General features: G+C 41.4%; 1 protein-coding gene and 1 long non-coding RNA gene across 11 annotated transcripts in view; one reads left to right on the forward strand and one right to left on the reverse strand.

The window, feature by feature from the left end:
• The window catches only part of LOC309864326, a 40,264-nt gene extending 19,797 nt beyond the window's left edge, over positions 1 to 20,467 (forward strand). The window contains exon 4 of the long non-coding RNA XR_014311460.1: positions 19,027 to 20,467. This is a non-coding gene — a long non-coding RNA (uncharacterized lncRNA). The remainder of the gene's footprint in view (positions 1 to 19,026) is intronic.
• ADGRF1 (adhesion G protein-coupled receptor F1) overlaps positions 1 to 24,945 on the reverse strand; it is a 135,391-nt gene that overhangs the window by 3,348 nt on the left and 107,098 nt on the right. For 6 of the 10 annotated variants that reach the window (XM_082729719.1, XM_082729721.1, XM_082729720.1 and 3 more), the window contains 12 exons: positions 22,709 to 22,865; positions 21,348 to 21,405; positions 18,914 to 19,063; positions 17,526 to 17,699; positions 15,742 to 15,842; positions 14,826 to 14,884; positions 11,193 to 11,353; positions 9,874 to 10,037; positions 8,083 to 8,271; positions 5,020 to 6,393; positions 3,070 to 3,111; positions 1,978 to 2,037 (listed from right to left, as the gene is read on the reverse strand). In XM_082729719.1, coding sequence (XP_082585845.1) covers positions 1,978 to 2,037; positions 3,070 to 3,111; positions 5,020 to 6,393; positions 8,083 to 8,271; positions 9,874 to 10,037; positions 11,193 to 11,353; positions 14,826 to 14,884; positions 15,742 to 15,842; positions 17,526 to 17,699; positions 18,914 to 19,063; positions 21,348 to 21,405; positions 22,709 to 22,783 — 2,607 coding nt within the window. In that variant the 5' untranslated portion in view covers positions 22,784 to 22,865. The remainder of the gene's footprint in view (positions 1 to 1,977; positions 2,038 to 3,069; positions 3,112 to 5,019; positions 6,394 to 8,082; positions 8,272 to 9,873; positions 10,038 to 11,192; positions 11,354 to 14,825; positions 14,885 to 15,741; positions 15,843 to 17,525; positions 17,700 to 18,913; positions 19,064 to 21,347; positions 21,406 to 22,708; positions 22,866 to 24,945) is intronic. The other 4 variants (XM_082729716.1, XM_082729724.1, XM_082729723.1 and 1 more) reach the window with 2 other exon arrangements.

Genomic DNA, 24,945 nt, shown 5'->3' on the forward strand with positions numbered 1-24,945 from the left:
CTTCAGACTCTCTAAGACTCTCTTTGCTGGCTCATCCCTCCCACCATATGGACTTTTGCACATCCTCGTGACTCAGCTCTACCATCGCTGCTGGTCCCGAGTCTGTGTCTGGTTTCCACCCTCATTCTCTTTTCTCTCACGAGTCTCTTGACAGGAACATTCCTACTGAGGTATCTTTTCTTCGCCTTCTCTCTCCTCAACTGCTATAATCTGGGTTCCTGTTTTACACTCAAACTCCCTCAGAAAATTACAAATACCCATCTTCTCTTCTGCCAAATATGCATTTATTTTAACCCAAATGAGCCACCTAACCTGCAAACAAAGTCCCACTTTTATCATCTGATTTAAAAATGACATTGGGAAGGGAGTACAAATCTAGAAGATGCAAAGGAACGTGTCAACACTTGACATTAGAAACGGAGAAAAAAACACTGCTGGGTATCCTTACTTTTGTTCTCATTTTAATTTACTTTGGGGTGTTTTTCTTTCTTTGGTTTTCAAAGGAGAAAAATGCTCACTTCCTAGCAGGGCAGGGGGTGTCCTGTCTCACCATCAGGGTCAGGTTTTTCTATACTGCAGACACATAGACTGTAGCTCCTTTCTTTTCTTAAGCACAGTGACTGATTTATTAGTTTCATATTCTCTGTTCAAGAGATTTTAGTTCTTCAAGACATAAATTCAAAATTACAGAAAGTCAGAACCTCTGCTTTGAATTAACGAGTCCAACAGTTAATGTCCACAGTTGGGAAAAAAAAACCAAACTGAACGGTACCGTGTGACTTCCCTAAGATCACTCAGCCAATCATTGACTGAGTCAGAAATAACAGGGCAGGTCAGCTGGCGAGGGGGTCCATGCTGCCTAATTCACAGCACAGGCCCATATGAGGAAACGCAGACCCTGGAAAAATTTTTAAGGTCAAAGGTTAATTTCCTCAATTTTTAAAAATCACTATTTCAAAAGATTATAGTGCCCCTTGTAAAAATCTCTAAACACCCACGTAGCTCTTCAGGCACTTAAGTCAGCTGATTTTTTATCAGACACAGAAATCTTTGCCTTAGAGCTCCTTCTGAAAGGCCTTCAGTGTTTTGCCGAAGGGCAGAAATCTAAACCAACTTCAAAAATACAAAATCTGAACATAAGGGCGTCTGTTGTTAACTCTACACTCCTTCTATGGACTGGACTTTCATGAGAAAGAACAAACCAGGAATCCTCTGCCTCCATACAAATGTCTCAGTTGGTAGATTTAAGTGCTCAAGTTGCAAGGGATTGAGTCAGTTATGCCATGCCAGCTGAAGAGGGAAAACTCAGAGAACATCTCACAGATTAGAAGTCGACCAGAATTCCAGGCACCTGGGTAGCTCAGTTGCTTGAGCGACTGCGTTCAGCTCAGTTCATGATCCTGGAGTACCAGGATTGAGTCCCACACTGGGGGGTGGGGGTGAAAGGGTCCCCTACTCAGCAGGGGGTCTGCTTCTCCCTCTGACCTTCCCCCTCTCATGCTCACTCTCTCTTATTCTCTCTCTCTCAAATAAATAAATAAAATCTTAAAAAAAAAAAAAGTTGACCAAGATTTCATACTTTCCTTTTGCAAAGGCAAAATGATCTATAGGAGGTCCCAAAAGTCAGCCAGAGAAAAGGGTCTCACTGACTCTAGATGTTGAAAGGCAAGTCTGACTAAAGAAGATGACACCATCCAAAGGTTGTTTGCCCACCACAGCACCCACAGACCTCAGTGCCTGAGCATCTTTGTACTTTTCCGTGGCTTCTCGTTCACTCATTCCCTTGTTCATTTTCTCACTCATTCAACGTTATGAGTAGTGACCCTGTGCTGGGCACCATGCCAGGGAGCAGAAATAAAATGGCGACAGAGGCTCAGGGGGATGACACAAAAGTGGGCTCGCCGTGCGACTGCATACAGAGAAAAGTGCGAAACCGGAACTTCATGCGTTGGACCTGTGGCAGCAGGAGATAATTACCTTGGATGCTTGCTTCCAAGAGCTTAAAGGAGACAATTTGCTGAACAGCAATTGTCGCAGCTAGAAGGCAACAAAGAAATACTGAGAAGAGGCACATACACAATCATACTAGACAAATGCAGAACAAAATTGCAGACTGGAACTGTTACTTAATAGAGGTATTTCCTGGAAGCCCTTAATAGACCATCAGCATGGCTATCTGATGAAAAGATTTCTTTTATTTGTTTGCTTTACCTATAAACAGACCTAGGATTAAACAAAGAACAACAATACCAAAAACCATAATAATTCAGATTCTAGACAATAGTAATTGGCAATAATTGCTAAATTAAAATTTATCTCTGAAGTAAAGAGTTTCTTAACCATGTGAATGGGGCCATTGAGAGAATTATTTAGTCCAACCAAGAACAGCAAATTGCTTCTTTGTAAACAGGGATTTTGTGTACGTGCTACAATTGTGCTAATTATAAAATCTTCTTATCTTCTTATTAAAAACAAAGTCTCTGTTGCTTAGCTTACTTTCTCTCTTTGCCTCTCTCAATAGAGTTCCTCGACCCTTGGGAAAAATAATGAAACAAGTTTATGTAGACTTTTTTTTCCATAATTTTCCCTACATTGGCCATCCTTCCTTAGGGATTTTATTTAATGTTAAAAGTTATTTATATTTACCATAGGAATGTAGAAGTAGATACATCCTTCAGCATATTCTATGTAAATGCTACATTTAATAAAGGAGGAAAAGAGAATCACCCCAGCAGGATGTACTTTTTGCTCTTTGATGATTGCCAAACCATAGATTAAAGTAGCAAAATGAAAAGTAAGAACAATTTCCCTTTTTTTCTATAATGTTCACATTATACGTTGTGATTGGTTCTATATTGTTTTCTTATCAGCACATTCTATATGTGGTGATTAGCTCTATATATTTTCTTATCAACAGTGAGTGTTTTCACTGACTTTTATAAAATTATAGAATTTGATGACAAGAGTACTCATGGTCTCACCTCTTATATGTGAATAAGAGCCTAGAACTGAAGGATTCTAATGCGTGCATTAGAATAAAGAGATGAAGAGAGAAATGAATACACCTACCTTACTGTCCAAGAGCATTCCAAAACATAAGATGAAAAAACCCTTAAAAAAAAAAAAAGAAAGAAAGAAATCACCTGTGTGGTCTTTTCTCCGCCAAAGAAGGAAACATGGCTGTGTAATTCTATTCTATCACCCAACATTATTTTCTTGCTGGTCTCTCTCCTAGTCTGTGGACTCATCAAAGGCAAAGACACTGGCTGATTCCACCATGCCTGGTATAACACAAAGCACTCAAAAAAAAAAAAATGTTTTTCTTGAAGGTACAAACAAATCAAACAAATAAATGAGTGAATAAGGTTTTAAGTGTATATGGAACATTCTTTTCCCTTTTGTGTCATCCTAAACACCAAACAAATATATTCTATAGCTTAGTCTTCCTTTAGAGTGGGCATTAAATCAACATTAATGGAGTGCACGTGAATCTGTGACAACTGCAGGCACTGAGGTCCAACCCTAAGCAGAGGGTTATTCTATCTGCACCCTTGCTATCAAGTCCAGTCCTTGTGGAACCCTTGGCCAAGGCTTTCTTGGACTATGAGATCCTTCTCCCAGTCAGAGCACCCCCAGTGGGTGCCTATTCCTACAGCATCTCACCATGGAGCTGCTCTCCGCAAAAGCTCCCTACACCTGCCACCATTAGGCATATGCTCTCAAGGTTCGCCATTTGCGCTTACCAATGAAACGTTCGCTGGTGTGCTAAAAGTAGGTGGAGAACCAGTTGCTTTTAGAAGATGGATTAGCACTTCCTACATGCCAGGCACAGTGCTGAGAGCTAAATTATGTCATGTAAATTATTTTATGATATAGGTAATAATATTATCCCTCTCTAACAGACGAGAGAACTGAAAGAGAGATTAAATATTTCTCAGAGGTCACAGTTGACAATGTGCCATATTTGAGCCCAGACCTATTTAACCCCACAGCTCAAACCTTTAACCACCCCTTCCTTGAGACATCATGCAGAAGTGACCAGCAAACATTCATTGAACCAAGATCAAAGACTCTCTTCCAGACTCACAGAAACCAAAAGATTACTTTTTCTGCCTACTCTCTGAACACTCTTCGATTGTGAAATGTAAAACCCATGCTCTTCAGCAGGTGTAGGCAAACTTCTGCAAAGAGCCAGATAGGACGTGTTTTAGGCTTCTCAGGAGGTACAGTTGCAACTGTTCAACTTTGCCAAGGTAAAGAAAGCAGCCACAGACCATATCTACACAAATGGGCATGGAAGTGCTCCAATAAAACTTTATTGATAGGGGCGCCTGGGTGGCTCAGTGGATTAAAGCCTCTGCCTTCAGCCCAGGTCATGATCCCAGGGTCCTGGGATCGAGCCCCACTTCGGGCTCTCTGCTCTGCGGAGAGCCTGCTTCCTCCTCTCTCTGCCTGCGTCTCTGCCTACTTGTGATCTCTGCCTGTCAAAAAAAAAAAAAAAAAGTAAAAAAAACTTTATTGACAAAAACAGTGCTGGTTACAGTTTGTCAGCTCCTGCTCTGTTGTGCTCTGGAGACATCCTGTGAACCATTCAGAGTCAACAAGTGGTTTTGAGTCCTTTTCCTTTCCTTGTGTGCTTTTGCAGAGGTCTGCCCAGGAGAAAGAGGGCTGAGCTGGCAGCAAAAGGGGTTAACATTAGGTTTATAAACTCAAACATCTAAAATCCTGGGATGGATTCCTGAACAAGTCTAATACTCTGCTTCAGTAATACCTGCTGGAAAATACAGATTCTGTTATTTGTTTATTTCTCTTGGATTCACTGCTGCCTGGCAGTGTTGCTCACAGACCTGCTGCAGGCAATGGGAGATGAGTTAGCATCCAGAGTGGTATTACCAACCTCAGTTCTCTATAATTACCCCCAATCACCTGATGATGTAAGAGGTTATTCTTAAAAAAAAAAAAAAAAAAAGAAGAAGAAGAAGAAGAAGAAGAAGAAGAAGTTATTCTTATTGTTCTCACCTGGAATGCATTGAGTAATGCAAAAACAACATGCCAAGCCAGATTCTGGTTGTCTACTATTGTTCCTATGCCAAAGCCCCAGGTGAGCCCCAGCAGAGGGGTCAGGATGAGAAGGCTCTTCCCTATGCGGACAATAGTGGCCTTGTTCTCCTGACCGGGTCTTTCTCCAACAGTGGGCCTCCAGAGCTTCCTGAGAACCAATAGCACCACCACCAAGTTCACAGCCACAATAGTCAGTGCAGGAACAGCAAAGGCTAAGAGGGGTTTGCTCCTATCAGACCAGTTAAGCCAACACACGTCTTTCCTTGTGTAGCCATTGCTTGGCTGCGTGACAGCAATCGTGATGGCACATATGATGAGAGGGCACCCGTAGCCCAGGCAGAAGCCGATGGCTATCATCGAAGGCATGGCCATGTGATGGAATACGAGGAGGATCCGATAGGCCAGCAGGATGCCAAGTGTGAGCATCCAAAAGAACAAGGAGAGGTAGAAAAAGTGCATGAAGAACACAGCAGCTACACAGACTCTAGAAAGGTTTACGGGGGAGTCTCCAGTGGCAGCGACAAAGAACCAAACATCAGCAATCAGGAGGCACAGGGCTATGTTCACCATGCAAACATGTCGTGTGTAGGAGGTCTGGTTTTTCTTGACCTGCTTCCAAAACAGAGCTTCAATGATCAGGCATAAGGTGAGACTTCCGATGGAGATGCCCAGTCCCACAAAGGTGATCCATTTCACCACAGGGATGATGGCAGGGGGGACAAAGGGGGACATCAGTACCGAGAAGGAGGTCAGGTGAGTACATCGGCACATCACCATGTCTGGAGTTTCGTTCACCAGGTGGCAGCCTGCATTATTCCATTGCAAAAGACCGAAATCCCAAAACACACAATGAGGCTGGCTCAGATTCGACTCTATCTTGGAAAAAATCAGGAAAACCTCATTTATGGAATAGTTTTGAATAATCGTGGATATCACGGGGCCATTGACCTGAGCATTTCCATTTTTGGTAACAGATAGGATAGTCCCCAGGGTCAACGAGGCCATGCTGATGATGGTTTCTGGAAGGGATCGCTGGAATTGGTCTGACTCAATTAACACACGGCCTCTTATGGGAATGGAGGCATTTGGAGGGAACATTTCAGTCTGATAGTTGTAACCCATCTTGAGTTGGCTTGGGGACACTGGACTCCCTTTCCAGTTAATGAACTCCCGAGAAAAATTCAGAGGCAGAGCTGTTGGAGGTACAAGGCTGCTGATGTTTTCCAGTGTCTTCAGTAACCGCGAGCTGGCATGCTGTTCTTCCTGTAGCAACACCGTCCAGTTGGTTACTGATGATGAATTCAGGATGTGGTCAGCTATACTGATGACATCCTGAAATACAAGGATGAAAGTCAGTTTGTATTTTGAATAAGCAGCTCAAGAGGACTAGGAGGGGAGAGTCATTAGTATTAAGGATAGCACAATTGCCCAAAGAGTTGGCCCAGTTGAAGACCATAGCAAATATATCAGTGAAAATCAGTTTAGTCACTGCACAGTGAAAGTTTTGGGTTAAGAAACTAGGGTCAGCAGAATCATATAAGTTCCAGAGTGATCTCCCCAGGACATTTGTATGCACACTGGGGTTCTAGCAAGGCTGAGAAAGAATCCTGTGGTGTGTGCTCTATCAGGCTCACTTCCTTCCACAGTGATGACAAACATGGCTGCCTTACTGCTCCAGCTGAGGCTCAGAGAGTGAGACATTAAATTGAACTCCTTTCCAACATTATGTTTGTTTTGCTAACATCAGAAGTTCTAAATTCATGTCATGGACATCCAAGTTGAATTTATGAATTAATAGGAGAGAATATAAAGCAAAAGAGAATACAAAAGCAAAAATCCTCAAACACTGGACAAGTGACTGAGAAGCATCGAACTGTTGTGGGTTTTAAGGGTCAGTCTCAGCTGAAGAGATTCCTTTTCCAAACAAGACCTTGAAAGCTGCCACTTTCCCCAGCAGGACCCTGTCTCTGGCTTATGGCTCTGGTTCCCAGGCATTCTTCCTCAGAGTCATCATCACTCTGACAGAGTCTTACCCTAAATGAGCCCTCTGCAGCTTTTGGCCCTGAGTCCCATAGCATGCTTCTTCTACTGCCCTCTAACCTCTGTCTTCTTTTGGTTTGTTTGCCTGCTCTGTTTGTGCCCTTCATTTTATTTTTAGACTTTCTGTGTCATTTTGTTTTAGTTGGTCTCTTGTAAACAACACAAAGTCAGGCTTAAAAAAAACTTGATCATCTTCTCTTTGGTTCACAGAGTTTTAACTTATTTATATTTAATGTCATCTCTGACATAATGTCACCTTATATAGCTAAAGTATAATCGTGTGATATGTAACCGTACAATTCGATAATATAATTTTTCAAAAATATAATATACTTTAACATATAAAATGCACACATCCAAAATGTTTGGAAGGACATTCATTTAACAATATTTATTGAGTACCTGCTATGTACTACTTTTCATTTTCTAGGCACTGGAGGTGATACCTAAAATGCAAGCAGTAGCTATTCTAGGGTGACCAGATTACATATCTTTTTTTTTTTTTTTTGTCTATTTGCATTTCTTAGTAAGCAAGTTTTATTTGCATAAAATTTAAGCTAATTTTTAAATACCAGACTAAATCATGAATACCCCAGTCAAAAAGAGGGTATTCTTAAAATACACACTACTGAAGTCAGAGCTCTTAGCCACATGAAAGACAACTGCAAAGACATTAAACAGTGAACACGTGTCATATGTTGTCATATGGTATCATATGGTGTCACACAGTGCATATGGTGCAGATTCTCACACCTTCCTCTAAGCCTGCCTAGAGGTAGCCCCCTCTTGCTTTGAACTCACATAACTAATCCCAAGAATTTTTGGTACACTGTGGAGGACACAATAAGTCTCATACAACAATTGACCTATGACCCCTTGCCTCTTTTCCATTAGTGAGATTTCAGCTCGGGTTTTTGTCATTCCTCCTGAAAGACTGAGCCTCTAAAGCAAGTCCTATAAACACAGGCAGACAGAACATACCTCCATTGTTGAACTGGACACTTTGAAATGGCTCGCCAGTGACAGAGACAAGACGTTGTCCAGAATTGACACCACTGAAGCCAGATTGCCGGCTGTGGTTGATGGGTTTTGCTGAATCACAACAGAAAGATTTCGCACCAAGGATGACACGGCTGTCTCGGTAGCATTGCCTGTGATCACACTGAAATTCTAGGAATAAAAATGGTTAAGTTCTAGAGAACAATGGGATGTTTGTTTTTCATATAAATTATTATCCTAATTATACAGAAATATATATTCAGTGAGATTCAGTGACTTTCCAAACAGTACCCAGCGAGGAAGTGGAAAGTTAGTGTCTCCTGGTACTAAATTCTGTTTTATCAACTATGCTATGCTGAGAAATCCTTGTAGGATGAGACGATAGAGGGACATGCATGGAAATCTGACTACACTTTGTCATTGGCTTGGAGTTTTGCTTCTTCTCTGAGGCTCCGCTCTGTTTCCACTACACTGAGTTATCTTAGAAGGCCACCAAAAAAGGGACAGTCTTTTCCATTCAAAACAAGTCAACCCAAGAACCAGATCCCATCTGGTTTTTTGTTTTTTGTTTTTTTGGGGGTTTGTTTGTTTGTTTTTGAGAGCATGAGTGTGAGCATGAGTGGGACAGAGAGGGGCAGAGAGAGAGGGTCTAAAGCAGGGTCCAGGCTCAGTGCAGAGCCTGATAGGAGCTCAGACTCACACCCCGGAGATCATGACCTGAACGAAAATCAAGAGTTAAACACTTAACCAACTGAGCCAAACAGGCAACCCTCATCTGTATTTCTTTTTGCTCTTCTCAGCTCACAGTTGTGTTCTCTACTTTGAGCTGGGACTTGCCTGCCTTCACACCCTGGGTTGGACAAGTCCCAGCTATGGTCCATGTCCAGAACTGTCACAAAGAAAGCAAGAACAAGGATAGACTCCAGAAGCCATCTGGTCCAATCTCCCCCACCCAGTTTACAGAGGAAAAACCTCAGAATGAAGCAGTAAACATTCTATAGTCCCTTGGGAAATACCATTCTGAGTTTCATCTGCAATAGTGGGGTCCCTGGCTGGGAGAGGAGTTCTGCTCAATATGGACATCTATTTGCAAAACAGTCTCAAGAGTCCCTCTTTTCCATGACTTGAGTTCGAATTCATCACCATTTCCTTCCTTCCTTATATCTGCCTTGCCTTAAGAACTTCAACCTTCCTAAGAAAAATGTCATGTGGAAGTCATAGTTCTGGACTGGAAATCAAGTGACCATGTTTCTAGTTCAACACTACTGTTACCAGAGGGACCATCAGCCTCTTAGTCTTTCATTTCCTGATCTATAAAAACAGGTTGCTAAGCCAGATGACCCTTAATATCCATTGTAGTTCTGTCACCTCTGTTTGAGCCACTCCCGGTCCAGATTTCTGACATATGTACATCCTCACTCGTACTGAGCTGACTCACATCTCTACTTGGATCTTTGTTTTCCAAGATTTCTGGACTTCTAAGACCAGCTTAATTGCTGTCTTACCATCTATCATAGACATCTTCGGCACTGATTCATTCCTCTATAGCTCCCTCTCCAATGGAACCATCAACTCTGACTTTTTCTGTCTCTCTTGGCTTCTACCTAGACCCTGCTACTCATTCCAACAGGGCCTATGATTACCAGGTCTGATAATAGCCTTGACTTCTGTGCACTGACCAATGAGACAAACTGATATATTATTCTCCACCTAGCCATGCTCACTGGGAGATGCCCACGGTGAAACTAAGAACACAAGACGCAGATGCTTTACCTTCTTCAGTTCCTCCAGCTGAGAATGCACACATGTCTCCCTGAGGATCCGCCACCCAGAAGGCTGGCACCTGGCTGTAATGTTCCCAGTGTAGCCACTGCTACAGGGAAGAATATACTCATCATTCATGGACCCAAATCCAAAGACAATGCTGTTACACTGGGCTGGGAGGAAAAATGGAAACAAAAAGAAAAAATGTGTCAATATCCTGGCACTTTGTACAAAGCATATGGCAGTGCTGTAGAATTCATGTTTCCAGAGACAAAACCCATACAAAATTCAGGAGTAGAAATTGGTCCTTGATGCTCAGCTTCATCCCTCTCAACACCCTTTCTCCTTTCTGATGCCCTCCCCAAGGCCGGCCCCTTGCCCTCCAGTTGTCTGAACTGTGCCAACAGTCTTGCTTTTAGTGAGCCATACACTAATAAGCACCAGGTGAAAAAACGACAGGGTGTGATCACTCTTGGGAAAGAGCTTCATTCTGCAAGGAAATGTCAGAAAATCAGAAAATCTGCAAGAAGCTATGGAACATAGCAGTAATGATATGGTAACACATTGGACAGCTGCCATTTTAGAGTGACATACCCAACTTTTTGCCCTTTGTTAAAGCTTTTCACGTTGTGACCAGCCACTAGTTACGCTCACAGCTGGCCCTCGGTAGTATATTCTGACTGTGATTGGGACCAGGAGAAGGAAACTGTGCAGGGAAGATCTTCCAGGATTCTGAGGTATGCTTGTTTTTCCCAGTACTGCATCCTAAGTGCCTGGACAGTTTGTAAATACTGTTGAATAAATGTTATTGAAAGTGGCTCATATCCAGGTGCACAAGGCTTAAGATTGAATGTAAAAAAGAAAGGGAAAAATCTGAAGAAAAGTAGGAGAGTGTCATGTGTCTGTGTGTGTCTGTGGAGAGTGTGTGTGTGTGTGTGTGTGTGTGTGTGTGTTAAAGATCTAGACAAATGCATTCTTTCTTTGGTTCCTTGGATTATGATTTAGGAATATGTCAGCCCCAGGGCTCTTGGAGCATGTGTTGCAGTAGACTATTGCTGAGTGAGTTCCATCAGGGCCTGCAGAGAGCTCAGTGCTGCACAATGTTACCCTGGGAGCTGGAGAACACATCGCTGGTCAGCAAGGATCTGAAATCAGAGACTGAAATGGAGTTTCATCATGGTGGGGGGAGAAAATCGCTGCCTATGTCTCAGTCAGTCTTAGAACAATTCTGTATCATAAAGATTTCCAGTCTACTCCCTGAAGACACAAATGAGCTACTAAGTAGAGGACTCCTGTAACCTAAGCGGGGGATGGGAATTCAGAATTACCTTTTCCAAATACTCTGAAAGAGCCATCTTCAAGCAGGAACAGCTTGTAAAGTTCTGCCTTCACCTTCTCGGCCACTTGTTCAATGGCTGACAGCAGCTCAGATGTGCTGCTGGAACCCACAACTTCAAACCCGACAATGATGCTTCCATCATTGGAATGACTGTGTGAAAAAAAAAATGAGATTCATTCAGTCGGTCACTCGGGGCCTGCCGTGTGTATGCATGTCACTGGGGCCATGGGAGGACATCAAACTGGTATTGTCCTTGCCTTCATAGAGCTTACACTCTAGCAGAGAAGACAAGGCAAGCAAGAAACCAGTAATTATCATATGTAAGTAATTATATAATTGTATATAAAAAATATATCTATGTGTTTAGTTAAGTATTACGCGAGACAGATGTGGTGATAAGAATAGAATAGCAGGTGGAGATGGGGCCCACTTTTTAAAAGATTTATTTATTTATTTATTTATTTATTTATTTGAGAGAGAAAGCTAAAGGGAGAGCATGCACATGCATGAGTGGGAGGGGGGCAGTGGGAGAGAATCTCTGGCAGACTCCCAGATGAGTGTGAAAACTGAGGCAGGACTTCATCTCAAGATGCATGAGCTCATGTCCTGAGCCAATAGCAAGAGTCTGATGCGTAACCAACTGAGAAACCCAGATGTCCGGATGAGGCCCGCTTTACAGAGTGACTTTTTTTTTTGTTGGCCCGCTTTAAATAAAGCTGGTCAGAGGGTGAAAGCTGAGGCCTAAACAATGCGAAGAAAAGGCTACAGTTACAAAGAACATCAATGTAGTTTGCCAGCATGTGTGAAGGTCCTGAGGCAGGAAAATGCCTGTGAGTTAAACGAATTTGAAGACCTGCTGCCAGGTCAAGAACCAGAGTTTCTCAATGCAGAAAGGCTTCAGAGTGGGTTTGAATTTTCCTAGGGAGAATAAATTGAATTCAGTTTATTGAATTCAATAAAATCAGTTTTAGTTAGAAGACAAAAATTGATTAATTCATTTTAGCATAACTACGTTTCAGTGAGCAGGAGAGAAATGGTAGGGTATGATATTAGGTAAGTGGCCAGGAGGTGGATCAGATAAGGCGTTAGAGTTTGAATTTTATTTTTATTAAAAGGTTTCTTTCTTTAGGAAAAGTCAGAGGCATGCTCATGTTTACTGCTTAAGAGTGTCACTCTGGCTGCTGCATAATGGGCTGAAGGGGGCAAGCAGGGAAATAGGAGGACCCACCAGGAAAGAAGTGATGGTGACTTGAATTTGGGGGCAGTACCCGTGGGGAGAAGTGGTCAAGCTGTACTTGAAGACTGAGCCACAGGAATTGTGAAGGATGCTGGGCATGGAGAAAGGAACCAGTCAAGAAAAGACTGTAAGGGATAGAAAAACAAATTGCAGTGTATTCATACAAAGGAATAGCACTGGGCAATAAAAAGGAAGGAGCCCCTGTCCCCCTCCCCAGGGGCACCTGGGTGGTTCAGGTGTTTGAGTGTTGACTCTTGGTTTCAGCTCAGGTCGTGATCTCAGGATTATGAGATTGAGTCCCAAGATGGGCTCCCCATTCACTGTGCAGTCTGCTTAAGACTCTCTCTCCTTCTCCCCCTGCCCCCCGCTCTCTCTCCCTCTCCCTCCCCCTCTCTCTCTCCTTCTCCCTCTCTAAAATAAATAAATCTTAAAAAACAACCATAGCAAAAGGAAAGAACCCCTGACACTCCGAAAAACAAGCATGACGCTCAGAGACATCCTGAGGGAAAGAAGCCAGACATACACAAAAATGACACACTGGGCGATTCCATTTATGTGACGTTCTAGGTAGACAAAACTGACCTACGATGATACGAATAAAAGCAGTGGTGATTTCTGGTGGGAGGTAGGGGTGGGCATAGAATTGGCTGGAGAGGAACACAAGGGAACTTTTCGGGTGATGAAAATGTTCTGTATCCTTAAAAGGCGGCTAGTAAAACCATCTGTCAAAGCTTATGAAACTGTATGCATAAGGCCTGAGCTATTGCCGTATGCCGTATGTCAGTTATACCTCAATAAAAAATGATGACAGAGGATGATAGAGGATGACTCCAGGTCTGAGTGTGTGCAACACTCACTCTGGGTGACACTGGGTGTCCCTGTAACTGGGATGGATAAAGCAGTGGGAGAAGTAGCTTGATGGTTTTGAGGGGGGACAAAAAGGTTTGAGGAGAAAAGTGGGATGACCTCTGTTTTGGACACATTATGTTTGACATGCCTACCAGAAAATCCGGTGGAGATGTTAATAGGCAGTTGGATATTTGGGTCAGAGAAGCAAATTGAGACACTAAGAGATTAAGATTTACTTTAAATCATAAACATAAAGAGTAAAACCTAAATAATTGCATTTCATAGATGTATGCCTACTTTATAATTTTATTTACAAATATTGGAGTCAGCTCATAAGATATAGGAAATGAAATATGTGTTAGAAATATAAGTAGGAAGCCAGGGCCAATGTAAAGAAAAATATGAATATTGAATAAAAAATTACTGTGAGTTTCAAGTGTGTCTATGCATTCAGTGACTGCAAGGTCAGAAAGGAAAATATAATTCATTAAATAGAACTTGGTATAAGAAAAAAGCAGCAGTGTCTTTGCTAGCATTGAAATATAAAGAAAATTATACACATGGGCCTTTATATAAGAACATGAGATAACCGGAAGGCTAATATCCAGACAGTATATTTATAGCAATGCTGCTGAAAATTTCCTATAGCTGTTCCATAAGTTAACTGTGAAAAAATATATATACACAAGAAGTCAAGTTCTCTGACCTCTAAGCCACTTCCTCTATCAAGCACACTATTCATAGTACTCAATGCACACATGGCTAACTAACCAAATAACTTTTGGAATGAAAGCATAAACAAAAGGATAATTTACTAAATATCTCTTTATTTGCTGTAGACAATGCCTACTGGGTTTTGAGCTATGGTGCCTACATGGTATCTATACAAAAATATGATAGTTTCCCCCAGGCTTCCCTCTTGGTTCCCAATTATACAACTTTGTATCTTTGTATCATACCCCTCTGTGCTTGTGGACAGAGAAGAACCACCCCTCTGCACCCACAGCCCTTACCTCCAGCCCTCATCCATTCCCATATATGCATACCATGATCTGCTTCATCCCAAGTTCTGCAACTATGAAGTTGCAGTTCCAGCCTCTGATCTATACTTTGGAGAATGCCATTCAGTATTTAAGTTTCCTCTTCTGACTTTGAGAAACATCACAGACTTTGTCCAATTTTAGTAAGAATCCTACTAGAAAGACCTGTTCTTCCCTGTTTTTTTGTTTGTCAAGGTGATTTGGGACTAGGACTGGCATTCTGTAAGATGGCTGCACAATTCTGGAGATGCCATTCTCTTTTTTAAGATTTATTTGTTTATTTGAAAGAGAGAGAGAGTGCACAAGAAGAAGGGCAGAAGGAGAGAGAGAGAGAATCTCAAGCAGACTTCCTGCTGAGCTCGGAGCCCAACAGAGGGCTCCATTTCAGGACCCTGAGATCATGACCTGAGCTGAAATCAAGAAGCAGGTGTTCAACTGACTAAGCCACTCAGGCACCCCTCTGGGGATGTCCTTCTAAGGCCATTGTGTTACTTACCGAAATTGGGTGACATGAACTGACTCAAAATCTTGAATTCTTTTGAATGTTTCTTTAAGCTTATAAAGAGAAAAAGGGGCAATATGTTGATTTTTGTCCCCATACAAGGAAGATATTTTAGCAAAAAAATTGATGCAGACAATAAATAAACCAACAGAACTACTGAAGAAAGGAAAGAGATACCACAGGAGGTAAAGGCATATTATACAAACACAGTTCAAATGACAGTTGACAATTGTATACATACACACACGTCATTTATTTTTGAGTTGACTAATAAAGATGCTAACCAATTGCTTAGAATTGAAGAATCAATTGCTTAGAATAAGGGATTGGGTGCCAGATAATATAAATTTTTCCAAAATCTGTTTTCTCCTTCAAAAACATAAGCCCTACATTTCCATATGAATTTAAGCTGAATATCTAGAAAGTATTTGTGTATATCTTTAGTGAAAATGACACCTGAATCAGCATTATAGATAGAAAGAGAGTGATTTAGTTTTTCTGTGACTTCATTACATAGTCCAGAATTCTGTTCAGTAACTCTGTTTAGCCCCTAACAAGCGAGGCTGCTTTATGGAACAAATCTAAAATGCTGACAATTGAGCCTAGAGCATGAAAAATTTCCTTTTGACAAATAAAAAACAGAAAATAACCAAGAAGTCTTGCTAGAATATGACTCACATAAATGAGCAAAAGTGAACACAAGAGAAATGGAAAGAAGTCAACGGCTAAAACTCTCCCAGAAAGAAAATGTTCAACATACGTAAGTTGTGGGCAATGTGATTAACTGCTCTGTAATAACTCAATGAACGTGAATAATTAAGAATATGTATTAAATAAACATGCTGAATTGAAAACATCTGAACTCATGTTTAGCCAACAATTTCCCATGTAGAAAGTAGAAAGTGCTTACTTGAATTTCAATTCCAGTGGCATATTTGGAGTATGAAGGAGAAGATGAATTCAAAAGGTCTTTGGCAAATCTTTCATTAATTTTGAAAGTGCCCCAAACCTCTATGGGAAATAAAAAAGGTTTACAGATATAAAAATTAGTCACTTGAATTTATCACAGCATAAAATTATAGCAGTACATTTGAAGCCCATCTATTCAACAGCAGTATTTCAATTTCTTCTTGTAATGAATGTTCACCTAAAATAGTATAGGAAGTGTACACAAAACTAGACTTTTAAATTGTGGATTTGGAATATAATGAGAAGGTGCTGGTGATCAAGGCAACCTTTTAAGTAGGTAAATGTGTGGTCAACCACATGTGGTTAAGAAAGGCAGTTACTTAACACTGAAATGTGCACCCATCTAGGCATTGAACTCACACACTGTCCCTATCAAAAATCTGAAAATAAAAGAAAAAAGCAGTAAACACTACTTGCTAACTCCAACATACCCCTTGCTTTCCCATTGCTGGTGTTTTTCTGTGCTGGGACCGATTGTAGCTCATTTTCATATAGACAAACCCTGTTTATCCTGCATTCAGGATCTAGGCAAATGGACCTCCTCTGCAAGACTTCTCCTGTTCCCCAAATGCAAAGATTCCTTCCCACCTCTAAATTCCTACAGTACTCTTTTCATATCCTCTTTACAACCCCTTGTACCAACATACGTGTTTATGAGCATTTCTCATGTTTATAAGAACCTACTCCACTTTGGGGAGACAGTGTGATCCTTGTCTGATCCATCTTTTTATCTCTTCAAGGTGCATCAGACACAGACCTTTCAAAAGGTAGGCTTTCATTCAAATTTATTGAAGAAATTACACTGTCTTCTTTTTTGTATTATAGCCTATCCCCGCCAACTGGGCTGCTAATTCAGAGAGAGAGAGAAAAATGCTTCATTGTGTCCTCCCAAAATTTGCCTCAGATCTGGGTGTAAAGATGGCATCTAATAAATATGTGTGGCCTTCATGAACTGGCATGGTCCTGGGAAGGGGAACCAGGAATGCCCAGGAAATCTGAGTTATTTCACATTCTCCCTCTCTTTGCACAGCTCTACCAAAATTCAGAGTTTCAAGAGAACTGATGTAGTCCTCGAGGAAACTTCCTAAAGTCCTTCAAGCCCTGGAGCCCATGTCATTTGGCTCACTTTTTCATCCACTGAACATAAACTGAAGGAGACTTAGCTCCCTCAGCTTCCACTGGTTTCCTAAGCTAGACCTTTACCTTCTGTTTTGTTTTGGTAATGCATTCAGTACACATACTTGTTGTCCATCTAGAACATATATTTCAGTATAATAATTATGTGCTCCTCTCTGCTCTCACACCTCTAGACTTTCCTTTTCTAGAAATCGATATTGGCAAAAGCAATGCAAAGAAGGCAGGGAAAAAATTGTATTTATTCAAGCATTTCTCCTACTTGAGATTTCTGTGAATCCCCCTCCATCTCAATAAAATCATAGAATTGCAGAGCTGAGCTGGATGAAGGTTGAACTGATGCCCAAACGTCAATTCGCATTTCTGAATTTTCTATACTTGTGAACTTCTTGATGTGTTCTGCTAAGCCTAGTGAGGTATATTGTTATTGCCCTTTGGTGACCCTGCAAACACTAGCTCTGCTCAGGGAGACAAAGAGTTAAAACATGGGTGAGAAGCTAGAGTTCCCTCCCTGTGGCATGTTGGGCCTGAGAACCACCCCCCTCCTTCCCCCACACCAGAGCTCTCCTCCTGGCACCCTTCCAACCTTACTTGTTCTTTCACAGAAATTGATGCTGTGGGTGAGGTTGTTGAGATGACAGTGACAGCTCTGGAGCCCTCCAGCTGTGTGAAGGTAGCATTTCTGGGGATCAAGGCATGAGGGTGGAAACCAGGTGTAGCCATCCTCACAGGCACACTGCAAAACCCCATTCTGGTTGCCACAGTCTGCACCAAAAAAAAACGGAACTTGGTCTCACAGGATCTTGTTTATAAACTGACCCACGCTGAGTTCTCATCCTTGGCTTTGACTTAGAATCTGAACCAAGTGTGTCTCACCAAGAGCTAGAAGGATAAAACTATGGTGGCAGTATGTTTAAGGTAAGGATATGTCCAACCTAATAGATTCTGAGCCTGATACCAAACGTAAAATCAAGTGGCTGGGTCTAGCGTCCAAAAGAAGGATGGATGACCAGTAGATAGTCCTTGGAATGGGAAAGAGAAGCAGAAGAGGGTGTGCTAACCTGAAAGTTATTTAAGAGAGATCTAGAAATTATTTTTCCACTATTTTATTGGAGGCTCCTCCTACCCACCTACCACCATTCTCAGGTAGATCCCATAAACAAGATGGCAAAACTGAGGAGATGATGAAAAATTCCATCAGTCAAATCTGTATGCTCATTCCCACTGAATGACCTAAAACACCCATCCAAAGGCTTTCCTTTATAATGGACCAAAAAAAAAAAAAAAAATTGGGACAAAGCCATCAGACATCTTTGCAAAAATATGCATTATGATATATAGTGAATGATTCTCAAGCTTTGTCATGTGTGGGAATCACCTGGAGGGTTTCATCCCAAAATTTCTAATTCAGTAAGTCTGGGATGGGGCTAAGGATTTGCATTTCCATTAAGGTCCCTGATACTACTGCTGTTAATCAGGGCACCACACATTGAGAACTACTGCTTTAGACAATCTTTCAACGTCTCTGAAACCGAGCGTTCTAATTATTAGTGCTGTTTGTTAATTACTTCTTGCTCTTTTCTGGGCACATAGTAGGATTACATATCCTGGCCCCCTGATGTTTAGTGGGGCCATGAAACCAACATGGGTCAATAAGTTGTGAGGAGAATTAATGTGTGTCAATTCTGAGTTAGAGAATTCAACTGCTAGTGTGAAACCCATGAGTGTTCTATTCTTTCTTGACTCCAACTGGGTATATTTGAGATAGCGTGTGATTCATTAGCCTGGATTCCCAAGTGACCACACCAACAAAACCCCACTGCCAAAGTTTAATAAAGATAGAGCGTGAAGAAGAAATAAAACATGTGTTCTTTCAAGTCACAGATATTCTGGGGATGACTGTCTCCATAGCATAACCTAACCTATCCTTACTACCCACCTTCCCCCTTCCACTCCCAGTCCCCAGAGGGCAGATTTACATGTAGTGGCCTTTGCTCTAATAATCTTCACTTGTTTCTGTAACCATAATGATGGAGGCTTCAGAAGCTTCAGAAAATTCTTCATGTCTCTCTTCTCCTTGGAATCTCTATAGGCCACCTGAAGCAGCAGCTCATACTCCTGGACTGGGCCTAAAGAGAGGAAGATAGTCAAGAGCCTCCTTTTTCAGTCTGGAAGAGAAATATTGCCAAGGAAGACACCAGGAAGTGTTCATCACATGTCATCTGGGGGTCATGGGCTTTGCCATGGTGCTTGTTACTGACTTCTGCTCCGCCAATCATTAAGTAAAAATGAGCATCTGGAGGAAAACTTGCAGATAGCCTCATATGTGTCTGATCTATGTTTATTCTCCCAATTTGACAGGCCAGGGGCTCCCACTCTCCCTGACCCATCCTGGCATCAATCACCCTCCTGACCTTACACAGCTCCTCAGGATGTATCCAAGGTCAAGATTCAGGCATCAAGACCCAAGGGAGAAGAGGTGAGAAAATCCTAGTTACTCTTGCCTCTTGCTCTCCCAGCTCCAGCCTCCTTGAAGGATGTTAAAAAACAAAACAAAACAAAACAAAACAAAACAAAACAAAAACACAAACCAAAAAAACAAAAACAAAAACAAAAAACCTCCAGTCTCACAATTTCCTCTCCAAAGAGCCACTTTTTTCTACTATAAAGAGGTTTCAGTAATTAGCCAACTTTGAGTACCTTTCATGAAATGCAAAAGCAAAACCAAACCAAACCTTACTTGAGACTTTATGCACCCCCATCTCAGTCTTATCACTCCTGAACAGCACCTTTTGTTTCCCTAACAGCACTTTTTGTTGTTATGTGTTCTAGGCTCAGGAGACCATGAATTCTAGTAGTATTCTCCCTCCCAGAACTCATTTAGGCACATTTGCATGAAACACAATGTGAGATTTCATGGCATTTCCAGATCATCCCAAACATATCTATGCACTCCAGATTAGGAATGTAAGGACTTCAGAGAAAAAGGGGGAAAAGGTGAACATCCTTTTATCCTGGGTCTCCTTTGACTGCCACTGGTGAAATCTCTTAGAAGTCTCGGACTTCTCAAGACATCCAAGCTTTCTGCAGGGACAAATGAGATGGGGAGCTTCTCTGAGACCATCCCTGTTCTTAGGGATCCAGGGAGCCAGGCAGAAGGGAAATTTATAGAGAAGGAAATTAATGGATCAGTTCCTAGACTTTTTAGAAGGCAGTCAAGAGGGCCGCAGGAAGTTGGTTGAGTCTGACATGTCTCATAACATGGACAAGAGCTTTCTGTCTGCCATAACTTCTACCATCTCACTTCATGGAATCTCAGCCCCTCTCTTCCTCTCCCCTCTCCTTGCAGGCTGGAACCTGTCCCAGGTCTTGGGAGCCACACCAAGTAGAGAAAGCTAACGGGACTCTTGCTCCCACTGCCCAAGCAGGTAAGAAGTGGGGAAATGGTCAGTGTCAGAGGCGCATGGCCCTGGTCCTGGAGCCAGACTGTCCAGAATTGAATTATTCCTTCAATTCCTTAGCTCTGTGTCTTAATTTCACCATCTGTAAAATAAAGATGACCATTGTGCCTAAATCAGAGGGTCATTGTAAGGATTTAATCCACCTAATGCACTTAAAATAGTGCCTGGCACCTAGGAAGAGCTCACTAAATGCCAACTATATTTTTACTGTCAGGGAAAATGTTTTCATGGCATTCCAAATTGAATTTTTAATTTCATTTTCTGGAGAACTGCAGCCTTGTGTGGTGGTAAGTTCAATGACACTATTTGCACACTGTCGTATGACAGATCCCTGCCCTGGAGAAAGGCTTTTGTGGACTGACCCAGGAATCTAACAACCATCTGTCTGCATCATTCTTTCCATGAAGAAATACATTCAGTGATTGAAACATCAGAAAAACAAATTAAATTAGGATCACAACCTATTAGTACACTGAGGGTTGTATCCACTAATTACATGGTTAGGATTGAGATAAGGAAGGAAAGGAAGGGTATGGAATAGCTACTTGCCAGGTATGGAGCAGGATACCATGCCTTTATGTATTATTTAATCTTCACAAATATTTTGCTAGTAGGGATTGTCTCATTTCCCAGATTTGAGGTGTTTCATAGTGTGTTAAAGATCATATGACCAGGGGATTTGGGTGGCTTAGTGGGTTAAGCCTCTGCTTTCAGCTCAGGTCGTGATCTTAGAATCCTGGGCTTGAGCCCCGCATCAGGCTCTCTGCTCAGCATGGAGCCTGCTTCCCCTTCTCTCTCTGTCTGCCTCTCTGCCTACTTGTGATCTCTCTCTCTGTCAAATAAATAAAATTTAAAAAAAAATCATACAACCAGTCAGAAACACCTCTAAGGTTGAAACCCTGGTCCCTTGGCATTAGGGTCTACTGTACCACACTCTCTAAGGGAGGCTCACCTGGATGCTTTTTCTTATCAACAATGAGTCCTCTTCTTGTGTTGATGCCTTCATTTCTCTGTTTAAAAGAAAAGAGTAATTACGGCAGGGCTTCCTAAGGCCTTGTTGGATCTCCTGGATGAATGGAAATTATGGATCTAAAATCCAAGGTAGAGATGATGGGGAGGTGGCTAGGAAAGGCCTCCCTGAGACAATTTTTGAGCACAATTCTCAAGGAGGTGGGGAATTGAGGAGCCCTAGAAAAAGAACTTTCCTGGAAGAGGCAACAGCAATGGCCCTGGGCTAAGAATATGCCTGGCATTTGAAGACTGAGTGAGGAGGTCAGAGTAGCTCTGTGAAGTGGGTAAGAGGAGAGGGGCAGGAAGTGAGGTCAGAGAGTATCTCCAAGGAGGTAGGCTGTGTAGATTTTTATAGGGCAATGGTTTAGCTTTTATTTGAATGAGATAGGAACCCACCAGAAAGTTCTGAACACAGGTGAGAGTGCTCTACTTTACTTTTTGGAAGGCTCAATCCTGTAGCCATGTTAAGAATAGACAAGCACAGAAGCAATGAGAGAGCATCTCAGGAGTTATTGAAAAACACATGTGAGAGATACTGAAAGTGTGGATCAAGGTGGTAGCCATAGAGGGAGTGAGAAATGTTTGAATTATTGGTGTATTTTAAAGATAAAGCAAAGCAAAACGAAACAAGAGCCAATGGTTTAGATATGGATTATGGAAAGAGTCAAACATGAAAATCATTTTTTTTGCCCAACCATCCAGAAGGACAATGATACCACTTGCTGAGATGGGAAAGGAGAAGCAGGTTTGGTGGAGAAAAATAAATTAAGAATTTAATTTTGGACATCTTCAGTTAAGGGGCCTATTGGACACCCAATTAGAGATACCACAGAGATAGTAGATACATGGGTGTAGAGTTCAGGGGAGAAGGTTGAGATGCAGATGTAAATTTGGGCGCCATCAGGGTATAAAGAACATTAAAACCATGATCCTAGATAAAAGTGTCAAGAATGTATGTGTAGTTAGGAAAGAGAGTTCAAGGATTGGCCATGTCAATCTCTATGTCTTTCCTTGGTCAAATAAACAATAGGAAGAAATGTGCTGAGCTAGTGGAGCTCTCTAGATGGCTCAGTCTGAGTGCCTTATTTTGTAGTTAGGTCCTCTAAATTCTGAGAGATGAAACTGCTTATCTAAGGTTACACGCAGCTAATGTGGATCACATTGAGACAAGAACCCAGGCTTCTGATGCCAAGTCTATTAAATTATGTAGTTCCAGTGGCCTAGAGCCTGATGGGTTTTCAAAGTACAGAGGAGGAGAAGAAGAGGTGGTAGAGAGGGAAAACAGGGCATATGCCAACTCACCCCCAGGAAGCCATCTTGGCCTTCAATGAGGGTGAAGAAAGAGATGAACCAGAGCACGTGGACTTGCATCTTCATTTGGCCTCCCTCCTTCTCCTGGACTCAGCATAAACAACTGGGGCCACAGTCTGTGGCTAGAAAACGGATGTACCATGCAAGGCTGAGGCACAAAAACAAGTAATTCAAGCCAAAACTTAAAAATGTACAGTGGTAGGGCCTAACTGAGTGTATCAGAAGCCCTGAGTGATTGATGATTTTTCTACTTCAAGTATGTAGCCTGAGAGACCATTACTTCCACTCCAGTAGCAGAAGTCGTAAATTTCCATCTTTACAAACTGCCTAGAAAATTGCTCAAGAGCTCTCTTCTCGAAGATCACATTTGACTAAACACAGGCTATTTTAAAATCATGACTTGCTTAACTTTGCAACCAAATGCATTTGACATCCAGCCTTTTTATATTTCAAGGTTTTCTTTTCATCTCAGGAAAAACAAGCATTAAAATAACCAAAGATCCTTAGAACCATGAATATAAGGATAGAATCAGAGTGCTTAAGCATAAAAATAATAATGAACAAATCCAGCAAATTTCTTTCTTTATAGTTGATGTAATTATAAACAAATTATCCTTGTTTATGCTTCCATCAGAATAATTTGGACAAAATTCAACACATAGTTATGGTCACAAAATTAACTGCATATACCCAGGTTATTTGGTGTCAACAAAAATTTAAAATCATGGTAAGTTAGAACTGTTCTGTCTAATATGCTAGCCTACAGTTACATATGACAATCTAAATTTTAATTTTAATTACAACAAAATGAAATGAAATTTCTCAGTCACACTGTCCACATTTCAAGGGCTCAATAGCTAGTGGCCATGTAGCTAATGGCCACCAATGTCAGGCAGTGTAGACACATAACACTTCCACTATTTTTTAAGATATTTTTTATTTTTAAATTTTTAAATATTTTATATTTTTATTATTTTTATTTTTTTTAAAGATTGATTGATTATTTATAGACTATTTAGAGAGAGAGAAAGACATGCACAGGGGGAGGGCAAAGGGAGGGGCAGAGGGAGAGGAGAGAATCTCAAGCAGACTCCACACTGAATGGAGATTGGGACACAGGGATTGATCCCACGACCCTGAGATCATGACTTGAGCTGAAATCAAGACGTCAACTGACTGAACCACCCAGGCACTCCAAAACACTTCCATTATTGCCAAAAGTTGTATTAGTCACGAAATAGTATTTAGCCTTAAAATAGAAGGAAATCCTGTCACATGATACAACATGGATAAACCTCAAGGGCATTAGATTTAAAAAAGAAACCAATTGGAAAAAGACAAATCCTGTATGATTCCACTTCTATGAAGTATCTAAAGAAGTCAAGCTCATAGAAATGGAAAGTAGAATGGCTGTTGCCAAGGGCTTGGAGGAGGGGAAAACAGGGACTTGTTATTTAATGTTATCAGGTGAAAAAGTTCCAGAGATATCATGCCCAACATGAATATACTTCACACTACTGACACTGCACACTTAAAAATGGTTAAGATGGTACATTTGTGTTATGTGGCATTTTAATACCATTTTGAAAACTTGTACTGGACAGCACTGACAGAAATGAAGGAATGTATCCTTATGGCCTCTCCACGTTCTTTTACATCTCCATGGGAAAAAATGAAAATATCTAATTCCCAAACTCACTAACCCACCACGAGAATAAGTGTCCTTGATTAGCAGCACAGAAAATGCAAAGGTGGACCCTCCATTCCAGCCTTTCCCTTGTTCCTCAGGTATACCTTAACCCTCATAAAACCCTGCCATGCCTGAAAGCACTACCCCACACTTTGCTCTCTGATCTACAAGAAAATAAAAAAGATGATAGAGACAGGATAAAGAATACCACAGAAATGGCATACATGTCAGCAGCGAGCCTTTCCAGGGCTTTCTAGGGAAGCATGAAAAGCAAGCAATGAAACACATACAACTTTTATGTTTCCCATCTCCCCTTAAGTGAACACAGCTCTCTGTTCTGAGACAGAGGTTTGGATACAGTAACTTCTAGATCACTAATTCATTCTTCTGCTTCGTTTACCCTAGCTGTTAGAGTATCTAGATTAGATTGGATCTCACTGATAGCATTTTTAAGTTCTGCCAGATAAGTTCTCTTTTCTGCCCTTAGAGAATCTATTTTTCCACTAGTGGTTTCCTCCAACATAGCCATTGTCTGCAT

This window comes from Mustela nivalis (genome assembly GCF_964662115.1).
Source record: "Mustela nivalis genome assembly, chromosome: 5".
NCBI classification, from domain to species: domain Eukaryota; kingdom Metazoa; phylum Chordata; class Mammalia; order Carnivora; family Mustelidae; genus Mustela; species Mustela nivalis.